This window comes from Salvelinus namaycush, chromosome 4, assembly GCF_016432855.1.
Source record: "Salvelinus namaycush isolate Seneca chromosome 4, SaNama_1.0, whole genome shotgun sequence".
NCBI classification, from domain to species: domain Eukaryota; kingdom Metazoa; phylum Chordata; class Actinopteri; order Salmoniformes; family Salmonidae; genus Salvelinus; species Salvelinus namaycush.
In genome coordinates this window covers 11,599,723-11,612,440 of record NC_052310.1, presented here as the reverse complement: position 1 = coordinate 11,612,440, position 12,718 = coordinate 11,599,723, and the positions used below count along the sequence as shown (strand labels likewise).

At 41.7% G+C, this 12,718-nt stretch overlaps 1 protein-coding gene across 1 annotated transcript; it reads left to right on the top strand.

Annotated features, from left to right (window-relative positions):
* Positions 1-352: 352 nt before the first annotated feature.
* LOC120046150 (solute carrier family 35 member G1-like) lies at positions 353-4,799 on the top strand. Its single transcript, XM_038991149.1, has 3 exons — positions 353-735; positions 1,790-1,961; positions 2,054-4,799. The coding sequence occupies exons 1-3, from the start codon at positions 438-440 to the stop codon at positions 2,802-2,804; spliced, it is 1,221 nt and encodes a 406-aa protein (XP_038847077.1). The 5' UTR covers positions 353-437; the 3' UTR covers positions 2,805-4,799.
* The last annotated feature ends 7,919 nt before the right edge of the window (positions 4,800-12,718 follow it).

The following is a 12,718-nucleotide window of genomic DNA, read 5'->3' as shown; positions in this document are numbered from 1 at the left end:
TGAGTTGTCTTCAATGCCTTGTTTAATAAACAACACAATTGCATTAGCCTACACATGATTTAAACATCTTGTCCCATGAAGTTAATCTAAAATTGCTATCATAATCATTCTATAACAACAACCCCTTTTTAGATAAGTACCCCAATAATGTCCAACATTTATTTCAGATTTTTAGAATGAGGTGAAGGTTGAACCCTTTCGTGAACTAGACATGAATTTAGGGTAACGTTTTGGTTGGCCAACTGGATTGCCTACCGGGAAGGAAATTTCGCTACCGGTATGTTGTTTGTTGGATAGCTGCCCCCCGTGGTTAAAGTAATCATTGCATGTTAATACAGTGGCCACCAAGGTTACATATTAAACCGGTGTGACACTCTCTCTCAGGCAGAGAAGGGTGTAAGCTACCTCCAAGGCATGTTCACCTGTTGCATCTTACAATGGGGGATTTAACGGACAGTAATAGCATTGATGACCGAGTTCTATCGGTCGTTCCTCGTAGAGAGGAGGACATCAAAGTTGTATTTCACAAAGTTGGCGATGACGACGACGATGAACACACTACTGAGAAAATCCATTTACAAAGTAATAGTCATGATGAGAGGGGCAATGATAAGGACGCAAGGACTAGAACAATGGAAAGCAGCGCGATGCAAAGATTCTGTCCTCTCATATATTGTAGAATTGGCGGCGGCGGGGATCCCATCTCAACGGACGCAGGAGACACAGTTGCCAAAGGTAGCCTTCACGGTAAAGTTAGAGAGAATGTATATCATTTCGCTATTTTAAGAGATCTACTAACGCAACCACGTGTTTGTTGTGTATTAATGCAGTCCGTTATATGACTGGATCGGCTTCCATCTAGTTGAAGTGATAAACTTTAGGATAGATGGGGTAATGAAAAGCATTGGCGTAGCCAATGGTGACCTCCGTAGCAGCAAGTTATGTAACTGACGTAATCGCTGTTCTCTAACTACGGAATTACTTTACTGATAATCATACACATTGCCGCCAATGCGATTTCATTTAAACTAGTTAATAATAGCCAATATATTGCAAAATTGTGGCCGCGTCACCTCTCACTTTCATCAGACTGATGATTAATTATTGAACGTAATCCGGTTGAACATTTTCATCATCTTTAAAGGGGATGACGAGGCATTTTCCCACCAGTTACAATTATATGTAGCTCTAACTTCTTGAATGGTTTTCCCAATTTTTACAACAGAAAACACTTAGTAATTTATTAGGTTTTTTTCCAACATTGGCTCCTTATTTGTAATTTTGGTATGATTACAAAATTGGAAAGAATGAGCACCTAGCCGACAGGTTGTGAATCAAACTCACAAAGAAGTCTCTAACAATGGTGTCGTCTGTTCTCAGATGACTAACACTCTTCTGCATCCTTCCACACTGTTTCCCATGTGTTCCTCCCGCCAGTTAGAGGACATGGGTTCATTGCACTCTTTTTATGTCGGAAATAAACATTAGCAATCAGTGGGTACAGTGTGTGACAGGCCAATTTTCAGGTTTATGTAGTAATATTCAATACCTGTAATCCCCCTGCAGCTTTTAAAACTTGTCAAAAGGTTGCCTGTAACTGTAAACCTTAGCAGGGATTCCCTTCAACAAAAGGGCTTTTAATATCACATTTGAATACTGTACCTCTTCCTCCTCCCATTTTGCCATTCCAGACAAACACATATTCAATTCCGTCTTAGTAGTAGGTTAATGTTCAGTTCCAGTCAAGCTATTTTAACCAGTTAATGTGTCCTCCTCCCTCTGTCCTCAGAGAAAAAGCATTGTCCAGGACTGGGCCTGTTCTATGGCCTGCTGGCAACAGTGTTCTTCTCCGTTATAGCTCTTCTGGTGAAGACAATCGATGGAATCCATGCTGTAGAAATCAGTGCCATTCGCTGCTTCTTCCAGATGCTGTTTGTGATGCCTATGCTTATCTATCACAAGTACGTTATTACAAAACTGTATTTATCTGTATTGAACAACTTGACCCCTGATATTTACATACAAATATTTCACAATTTCCTGTTTTTTTTAGGACTGGCTTCCTTGGACCAAGAGACAAGCGGATCTATTTGGTGATGAGAGGATTCTTGGGTTCTAATGCCATGATCCTATTGTTCTATGCAGTTCAGCAGATGCCCCTGGCTGATGCAACAGTCATCATGTTCAGCAACCCAGTGTTCACTGCCTTGCTAGCCTGGATCTTCCTCAAAGAGAAATGCACAATCTGGGACTGTGTCTTCACTGTGTTCACACTGGCTGGTGTCATAATGATAGCCAGGCCTCCCTTCATATTTGGTGCTCGTATAGAGGAAATAGAGGGAGACTACACCAATCATCTCAAGGGGACTATTGCAGCCTTTGGTGGAGCGATGGGAGCAGCCTGCACTTTCGTAATACTCAGGAAAATGGGCAAAAGTGTCCACTACTATCTGTCCGTGTGGTACTATGCTGTCATTGGTTTCATTGAGTGTTTCATCACTTTGTTTATACTTGGTGAATGGACCATTCCATTTTGTGGGAGAGACAGGTGGATCCTTATGCTGATAGCGATCCTGGGCATTGCTGGCCAAACGTTCCTCACCAAAGCACTCCAGATCGAGAAGGCCGGCCCTGTGGCCTTGATGAGGACCGTCGACGTGGTCCTAGCTTTTATTTTCCAGTTCATTTTTTTCAACCGAAAGCCCACCATGTGGAGTCTCGGTGGGGCATGTTGTGTGGTCGTCAGTACTTGTGGTGTGGCGCTAAAGAAGTGGTACAGCAACACACACCCAAGAAAGAGCTAAGAACCACACACCACACAAATAAATTACTTTTTTGCAAGGAATAAATTAAAGTTTATCAGTTAATATGTTAATGTTCAGCAGACGAGTGAAAACCAAAAAAAAAAACCCCACAGAAAACCAAAGAAGCAACATTACATCCAAATGTTACTGTAAGGGTTTGAACACAAAACTGGACACATTTCAGTATTTACATCTACATACTGTACTTAGAAAATAGGGTTTCTCAAAGGTGCTTTGGTAAGGGTGTATGTCAAACCATAATGACTCAAAGAACACTTAAATGGTTCTTTGTATTTCAGAAAAGGGTTCTTTCATCTTTTAGTGATAATTAAAATGTAGCAGTGGCAGCTCATTCAAATATTTTGTGGCGTGGTTTGCACACAGATCCTTTTGTGCAACCGTGAGTGAGTGTCATTCCAGTTTATCTAGTATGTTGTGTTGTGTCATTAAAAATGACTCGGGCCAGTAATGGTCTCTTGTTAAGAAGACTCACATAAAGCCTTGTGTCAATTGAGAACTGTTGAGTGAATCTCAATTCTCTCCTCAGAGACCCCCAGTCGTTCCAGAGCTAGCACATCTGATTCAACTTGTGAATTAACATAGTAATAACACCATCATTTTAACAATATAATATGGCTAACCCTATAAGAAGGGTGTTATATATAGCACCAAAAAAGGTTGTAACCTTTTTTTATTGGATATTTGTATAACCTTAAAAAATTGTTCTATATAGCACCAAAAATGTGGTTACAACCGAATAACACTGGTAGTGGCACTATATAGAACACATTTTTTTGTCTGTACTGAGTTCATCAGTACCATGTCAGTACAGTATAGGCTGTCATTGTAAAATAATAATTTGTTCTGAACTGACTTGCCTAGTTATATAAAGGTAATATATATAATTCATTTTTTTATCAGCAACATCTTATTGTATTTTAAAATGGGCTGATATCCTTTATTTTAATATACTGCTGGTCAGAATCGGTTTGTTGTGGAAATTTCGAAAGTGACCGGGTGATTTTTAAAAAAAAAATTCCCGCAAATATGTTTAAAAGATTGCTTTGTGCAATGTGTCACTGAGATTGCTGGATAGCAATAATATTCTGTTGACCCAACGGGTAAGCAGGATAATCAGACGACTTTATGCATACCTTACGTTTCTCCTGCCTAGTTAAATAGTAGAATTTGATGGAAACGTGATATTTACAGTACAAATAGCTTTATGTCAGTATACCACAGAAAACAACTCGTTGCCTTCCATTTAAAACGTTTACTAGTCATTTAGAACTAAGCACTTGAGTTTGCACATTTTTGTTACATGCAGTATCAGTTATGATGCTTTGTATAAGTTGTATACTCCTAGTTCTCTCAGGGTTTCTATGCTGTTTTATAGTATTTCTTAATGTATCAATAGAAATAAATAGATATTTATGCTTTATCAAAAGCACTTTCTCCGACTGATTGAACGTTTTGGACTTGAATTTGTTCTTGTTTATCAAATATATTGATGTAGTGAAAATGCTTCTTAACTTTTTTGTGTTCAATCATTTTCAGGTAGGTTTACATAAGTTGGTCATAACGAAAGTATGAACAATTTAAATGAACCATTTCATTCTTACATTTAATTCAGAGCCTGTTTATATGACATCATACATTGTTTCTAGAACTTCAAGTGACTTATTTTACAATATGTTGTGTTCAATTAAGGTGGACACAGTATATCTGAACCTTTGTCTAGTTCATGTTTGATTTTATTTAACGGATACTGATTTGATTGATGAAACTGTAATGTTGGATGCACTCGCACAAAGAGGAGCATACAATATTTGAGTTACTACCTTCATGCCTTACTAAATCCTTTCTCATCTATGTAATTATTATATTACAGTATTTCTATGACAATTTCAGATTTTTTATTAGAAATAAGGATTATTCTAAATGTTGTATATTTGTCATATTTTTTATTCTAAAATAAATTGCATATACATTTCACATATTTGTCTTGATATCTCAAACTAAGGAAGTTTGATGTTTTCCATGTATTCATACATTCACATGTGTGCAATCCCTGCTGTGATCCACCAGAAGATCTGACCCAATGATTTTGTTCCAGCCTGGCTAGACAAAGTCATCCATTATGAACACTATAGCTTTTCTCAAAACACTGAGTCAGAGCCTTTTACCTCTAAGGGTATTGAATTCATTGAATAACAAAGCTTGTGTACTGTTGTTTTGTTTCGTGCTGTACATGGGACAGATGGCTTCATAATTATATATATATATATATATACACCAGATATACACAGAATATAAAAAACATAATGAACACCTGCCCTAATAGTGCAACTCCATATTAGGAAGGTGTAATTCATGTTTGGTATACTCAGTGTATATTATTTTGTGTACCCCATGTATAACATTTGTAGCCAGCAGAGGGCAGAACAAACTTCAAAATCATCCAATGTGTTCAGACAGGATGGAACAATGATGTACACTATATATACACACAAGTATGTGGACACCCCTTCAAATGAGTGGATACGACTATGTCAGCCACACCTTTTACTGACAGGCGTATAAAATCGAGCACACAGCCATGCGATCTCCATAGACAAACATTGGCTGTAGAATGGCCTTACTGAAGAGCTCAGTGACTTTCAACGTGGCACTGTCATAGGATGCCAACTTTCCAACAAGTCAGTTCGTCAAATTTCTGCCCTGCTAGAGCTGCCCCGGTCAACTGCAAGTACTGTTGTGTAGTGGAAACATCTAGGAGCAACAATGGCACACAAGCTCACAGAACGGGACCGCAGAGTGCTGAAGTGCGTAGCGCACAGTACAGAGTCAATGTGCGGGGTCACCGGTGTCGAGGTAATATGTACATGTAGGTAGAGTTATTAAAGTGACTATGCATAGATAGTAACAGGGAGTAGCAGCATGGTAGAAGAGGAGGGGGGGGGGGGCAATGCAAATAGTATGGGTAGCCATTTGATTAGCTGTTCAGGAGTCTTATGGGTTGGGGGTAGAAGCTGTTTAGGAGCCTCTTGGACCTAGACTTGGAGCTCCGGTACCACTTGCCGTGCCTTAGCAGAGAGAACAGTCTATGACAAGGGTGGCTGGAGACTGTGACAATTTTTTGGGCCTTCCTCTGACACCGCCTGGTATAGAGGTCCTGGAAGGCAGGAAGCTTGGCCCCGGTGATGTACTGGGCCGTACGCACTACCCTCTGTAGTGCCTTGCGGAGACTGAGCAGTTGCCATACCAGGCAGTGATGCAACCCGTCAGGATGCTCTCGATGGTGCAGCTGAAAAACCTTTTGAGGATCTGAGGACCCATGCCAAATCGAGCACACAGCCATGCAATCTCCATAGACAAGAGTTCCAGTGTTTGACTTCCATAGCCAGCTAGCTAACATAGCATCCCTCTCTATTTCAGCCGGGTGTCTGAGTAGGCTAAACCAGCTAGCTGTACTTGATTGCTAAGTAAGTGAAAGTGAGAAAAAAAGATATATATATATATTGCTAGCTCTCTCTCTCTCTCTTGCTTCTTCATTTTGAAGAAATGTATTTATTCAAAACTGTTCAACTATTGTCTTTCTCTTTGAGTCAACTACTCACCACATGTTATGCACTGCATTGCTAGCTAGCTGTAGCGTATGCTTTCAGTTCTAGATTAATTCTCTGATCCTTTGATTGGGTGGACAGCATGCCACTTCATGCTGCAAGATTTCTGATAGGTTTAAGGATGTCTTCCGGAAGTTGTCATATTTACTGTGGAAGTCTATGGAAGGGGGGGGGGGGGGGGGGAGAACCATGAGCCTCCTAGGTTTTGTACTGAAGTCAATGTACCCAGAGGAGGACGGAAACTAGCTGTCCTCCGGCTACACCATGGTGCTACCCTACAGAGTGCTGCTGAGGCTACTGTAGACCTTCATTGCAAAACAGTGTGTTTTAATCAATTATTTAGTGACATGTGAACATATTTAGTATTGTTTTATCTATAAAGGATCACTTTGTTTCACTATACATGAAATTCACTGAGGAGGATAGTCCTCCCCTTCCTCTGAGGAGGAGCCTCCACTGTAAATGTGCAGATACCACTTAAATGTATAGACTGGTACAAAACAAGGTGCACAATGGCAAAGTGATCTCTGTGGTGAAGTATCTGTCATGATATTTCCTGTCCCTCTTGTGGCAAAATAAACTGTGGACATAAATTATGAAAGCCCCATAAAGTCTTGCATACACAGCTACAGTCAACTGACTGAATATCCTGTACTTTGTTTAATGATAATATTTTAATGTGTATCTGACTCATGTTGCAGTTTAAAAATAAATAGTAAAGAATCAAGTTTTATTGATGAACTAAAGTGCACAGATTTGTTGCAATTAAATCAGTAGAATTTCATGTTCCAATTTGATTGGGAGTGGAGGGCTTGCACTGCACATTCCTCCTGAATGGCATACAAGTTCCCATCAGAGGAGAATAAAGGAGATAAACAATTATTTTATTATTAATATATCATGAATAAACTATCACATTTTCCAGGTTTAACAGAAATACAGTTGAAAACTAGCAGCAGGTAGAGTGTGTAGATTGATGAAGAAAAATTACAATTTAATCCATTTTAGAATAAGGCTGTAACGTAACAAAATGTGGAAAAAGTCAAGGGGTCTGAATACTATCTGAATGCACCGTATACCACTCCCCTCTCACATTTAAGTGATTTAGCAGATGCTCTTATAGAGTTAGTGCATGGCAAGACAACCATATATCAGTCATAGTAAGTACCTTTTTCCTCAAAAAAGACATTACATTTACATTTTAGTCAATGCTATTATCCAGAGCAACTTACAGTAGTGGCTGCATACATTTTCATACTGGTCCCCTGTGGTAATCAAATCCACAACCCTGGTGTTGCAAGCACCATGCTCTACCAACTGAGCCACCTATGTTGTGAAATGTAATCACAGGTGACACACCTCACAAGTCAGCAAACCAGAAGGTCTGAACACACTGCCAGAAAGATGACACTCCTTTTACTGACAAATAAAATGTCTCACAGGCAGCGATGCATGTTGCTACCTGGGTATTAGAATGGGGGAATGAGAAATTTAGTTGAGCGTCATCCACATAGCAAAGGACTGGAGCGACCATGACACTATATGACAAAGCCAAGTAATTTGGTGTCTAGAGAAAAGAGGGGAGGGCCTAGAGCCGAGCCCTCGTGGCGGGGGGGGAGCACGGAGTCTAGAACCCAGTCCTCTCCTTGCCACCTGGTAGGAGAGACCTGCCTGTTAGGATGCAATTCATGAGTACAGAGCCTGAGACACCCAGCCCTGAGAGGGTGGAGAGGAGGATCTGATAGAGCCTGAGACACCCAGCCCTGAGAGGGTGGAGAGGAGGATCTGATGGTTCACGGTGTCAAAGGCAGCAGATGGATCTAGGAGAATGAGAACAGTGAATTAATCAGCTTTGGCAGAGCGGAGAGCGTCCGTGATAAAGTAGAGCAGTTTCAGTCTCAGGGACACCGGTCTGTAGTCTGACAGGGGTTGAGTTGGTTTCTTAAGGGGAGCACCTCAGACCATCTTCAATTCAGAGGGGACTCAGCCAGGGGTCAGGGATGAGTTGATGAGGGAAGTGAGGAATGGGAGAAGGTCTCCGGAGATAGTCTGGAGAAGGGAAGAGGGGATGGGGTCGAGTGGGCAGGTTGTCGGGCGGCTGGACATTAGTCAAAGGATTTCATATTGAGAGAGGGGAGAAAGAGGTCAGGCGTAGGGTAGTTCTGTGTAAGTGGGCTGAGTGAACGAGGAACTGATGTCGTCAACCTTTTTTTCAAAGCGGTTGACAAAGTTGTCTGCAGAGGGAGCAGGTGGAGGATTAAGCAGGGAGGAGAAGGTGGAAAATAGTTTCCCAGGGTTGGAGGCAGAGGCATAGAATTGAATGATAGAAAGCAGCTTTAGCAGGAGATACTGAAGAGAAGGTAGAGAGGAGGGAGTGGAAGGATGATAGGTCCTCCAGAAGTTTAGTTTTCCTCTATTTTTCAGCCCTGTTCTGTGAGCATGCAGTGAGTCACTCAGCCAAAGAGCAGGAGGGGAGGGTTGAGTGGGCCCGGGAGGAAAGGGGACAGTGGGAGTCAATGTGGCGGAAAGGGAGGAGAGTAGGGTCGAAGAAGCAGAGTCAGGAGAGGGAAAGATTTGGCAGAAGGAAGAGATGATAGGATAGAAGAGGCGAGAGTAATGAGCGAAGATTGCGACAGCGCATCACCATCTTGGTAGGGGGAGAGTGGGTAGGGTTGGAGGAGAGAAAAATAAACAAAGTAGTGATCAGTGACCTGGACAGGGGTTGTAGTGAGATATAGGCAAACAGTCTAGTGAAGAGGAGGTCAAGCATATTGCCTGCCTTGTGAGTGGAAGCGGAAAGGAAAGAGGTCAAAAAAAGGTAAAGAAAGAGGTGGAAGTCATGAGGCTTAAGTCACCCAGTACAATGAGTGGTGAGCCGTCGTCTGAAAATGTGCTTGTAAAGGTGTCAAGCTCGTTGAGGAACGCCAAGGGCACATGGTGGGCAATAGATGACAACAGTGTTAAGCTTGAGTGGACAAGTGACAGTATGGAATTGAAATGAGATGGACAGGTAGGAGAGGGGGAAAAGAGAAAATCTCAATTTAGGAGAAATGTAGTAGCCCTGTGCTACCACCTCGACAACCAGATGCTCCAGGACTATGAGAACACAAATCAGAGAGCAGCTGGAGTAGCAGTGTTATCTGGGATAGACCATGTCTCCGTTGAAGGGTGACATAGGCTGAGATGAACTCATATGAACTCAGCCTTATTAACCACAGATTGGAGACCAGGACGTCCACATGGGTTATGCATGCAGGGTACACTTGATTAGAAGGTTTGTAGCCACAGGGTGGGGAGCATCTGCAAAATCTACATGGAGAGCAGCGAACATGAATATAAATCATACACACTTGACAAAGCTATTCAAAAGAAAAATGAGAATCTGAAAAGAACAACTAGGTAAACTACTCAAGTGAGAGTTCTGTGAAGCCTTCCTTGAATAACTCCGCACAACTCAGAAAAACGTCTTCGCTAACACTTGCTAAAAAACCCCAGGGGAAACTGAAGTATGAATACGAATTGCTGATTGCCCTGCTGAGGTGAAAAACACACCGCCCCCCCTCTACGCACACACACACACACACACACACAGGGGTGCGTTCAGTTCGATTCAACGTTTGCTACGTTGCATCACGGTTTGTAGTAAATTACACATTTCCACTAAAAGGTGTCCACTGTTCTTCAACAGTATTTGAGGGTATGCTTGCTCTCGTTTGGTGTGTGTGTGTGTGGCCTTATCAATATGGGTTTGACTATTTGAAATCGCAAAACTATTGCAGCCACAACGCCGAAGGTGAGCACCCCAGGTCAGGACATAAGAATGACAATTGAAGTGATTAGGGGGCGGTACTAACAACTGCACATTTTACATTGGAAGTGTAGTTACATTTACATAGGCAACATGTTCCACCACCACTCAAATCATAACATGCAAGTTGTTGACAATAAGCATGGAATTGAACCTGAGTGAAAATGACACGCTTTGTCGCCACAACTCGACTGAGCACAGCAAAACAAAAACTTTTATGGGGCACTGTCCGTAACTAATGTGCTGGTGAAACACTGTAGCCTCAGACATTCCAATGTAGTGACCGTGCATTGAATCTGCTTATCGTAACTACCCAGCGGCTATTGTCCTCCTTAGCCGCAGCAATTGGGCTACTACCAACAACAGCAGCAGCACATCCTAGTCATTGCTTCTGGGGTGGCGTTTTGGGTTCAGCCCCACATCTCAGTCAGCAACTTTCACAGTTTCGTGAGGGATGCACTTTGAATTGAATCGCCTTCGAGGATAACGGACTGTTTACATTGAGTTACCACTGCATTTGTCTACATTTTTGGTAAGTTACGCACATTTTCTGGGAAGAGAAGTTGGCTCGCACGTGCCAAATTTGCTAATCATAACTAGCTTCAAATTATTAGCAATTCTTTACTGCGTTTAACTTTATCGATTTTCATACTCTATGACTACAGATTTATCGGGCTGTTGTATCTCGATTATTAAAGTCCCTTCATTTCATTTGATACTTATATTGACGAACCTCAATCTACACAGATTAGTTATGTAGCCTATGCCCAATTATCTGATTTAATTGCTGGCTCAACTAAATTAATAATTGTCAGGACAGGTGGTCCCTGCCAATGCTATCCATGTTTGAATTGACCTAGTCTTCTCATTCATTGTAAAATGAAAGTGGGGAATGGTAACCCAGAGGACAGTGCATCCTATGTGCCGCCACTGCTTTGAGGGGAAGGGGGTGTGTATTTATTTTGGTAGGACTATTCCAAAATGTTCTGAGGGTATCACCTTTTAGCCTTTAGCTTTTATGTGATTGTCCTCGGACCGCTCCTCTTCCTTCTGGACATTTTTTATGTTTAATTGGGAAGAAAAACATTAACAAATCAAAAGTTACATTTATTTTCAAATAGTTTCAGTGACGATTCAAAGATGGCTGACGACGCTTTCTGCCTGTCAGTTGTTCATATTGTAGCGATCCTCGCTATATCAGCCCTATTGGTGCGATGCGTAGGGTGTTGAGGCACCAGCGACCGGGGTTCGCTTCCCTGCTCGCTACATTGGTGTCAGAAGTGGAATGGCATCCGCGAGGACATCGGAACACCCAGTCTGGACATGTGAGGGGGCTGAGTAGTCGAAGCATGTTGATGTGCCTTCCCGTTCGGAGGGGGTAGTGTAGCGATCCTCACTTTGAGTCACATTACAATTTTCATCAAGTGAGTTAACTGTCATCTCTCTACCTGGGCAGAGCCCTCCATAAGGCGAATAAAATAGCGGTTGACTCATCCACTCCACCCTGAATTTCATCTCCTTCCCTCTGGGCGCAGGTACAGACTACCTAAATAAAAAAATAGGGCCAATTAGTCTTATTCCGAATGCAATTCTACAACTTAACAAAATGTTAGACTAATTGCACTTACACTATGAAACTACACTTATCCTGCCTATTTGCTTGTAAATATCCTTTGCTACTTCGTTTTTTATGTGATATGTTTTATGACTACTGCAAGATTAATTGCCTCGGAGGACATTGACGTTTTCTGAATCTGAAATAAAACTACTGGCATAATGCGTAGTCTGTTTGACTTGTACACCAGCGACCCAGGTTCACTACACTATAATCACTAGCACTCTATCCAGAAAGGCATGTATTTGGGGTATTGGCACAAGTATGGTTAAATGGTTGGTTGAAACCATGGTGTGGTGGTTAGCGGAATGCACTGAAAGAGAAATCCACTGCATTTAGTCAGTTGAGGATTCCAGCCTCCAAATCCAGCAGGCGTCCCTCTTGAACCAGCCCTCTCTGTTATTCCACACAGGGTCTCTGTTTCCACTGGCGTCTGTTGCCTTGTCTTCTAATCAATTCCATATGATCCCAGGTCTCTCACATGAAAATAATTCTGTTTGGTTCAGTTCTTTGGGATTTCAATGTTTTGGACCTCAAAGGATTATATTGAATGGTTTTGTACAATGGAAAAACACCAACACAATGCTTTTAAAGTTTACATACACATTGTTCATTTCCACCAGTCTTTCTTTGGAAGTTATATTTTCCACTTGTATTTAATGTTGCGTAGATTGACATTTCAACATCTTCAAGGGTGAAAGAATGTTAATCCATTGTTTTCACGCGCGACATGTCTGTCTTTTGTGAACTCCTATGAGGGGGATTCCTTCTGCCTTTGCTCAGTTGGCTGCACTCTAATTCTCACCCCATGGGAGTTTGGGTTAATTACATTCCCGGTGAGTCATCACTTGGATGAGTTGAGAAA

What these genes read in the sequence shown, in the direction of transcription:
- LOC120046150 (XM_038991149.1), top strand. Translation starts at nt 438, where the DNA reads ATGGGGGATTTAACGGACAGTAATAGCATTGATGACCGAGTTCTATCG. An exon ending in AGGAGACACAGTTGCCAAAG is followed by an intron (nt 736 to 1,789) that starts GTAGCCTTCACG and finishes CTCTGTCCTCAG; the next exon opens with AGAAAAAGCATTGTCCAGGA. An exon ending in CCTATGCTTATCTATCACAA is followed by an intron (nt 1,962 to 2,053) that starts GTACGTTATTAC and finishes TGTTTTTTTTAG; the next exon opens with GACTGGCTTCCTTGGACCAA.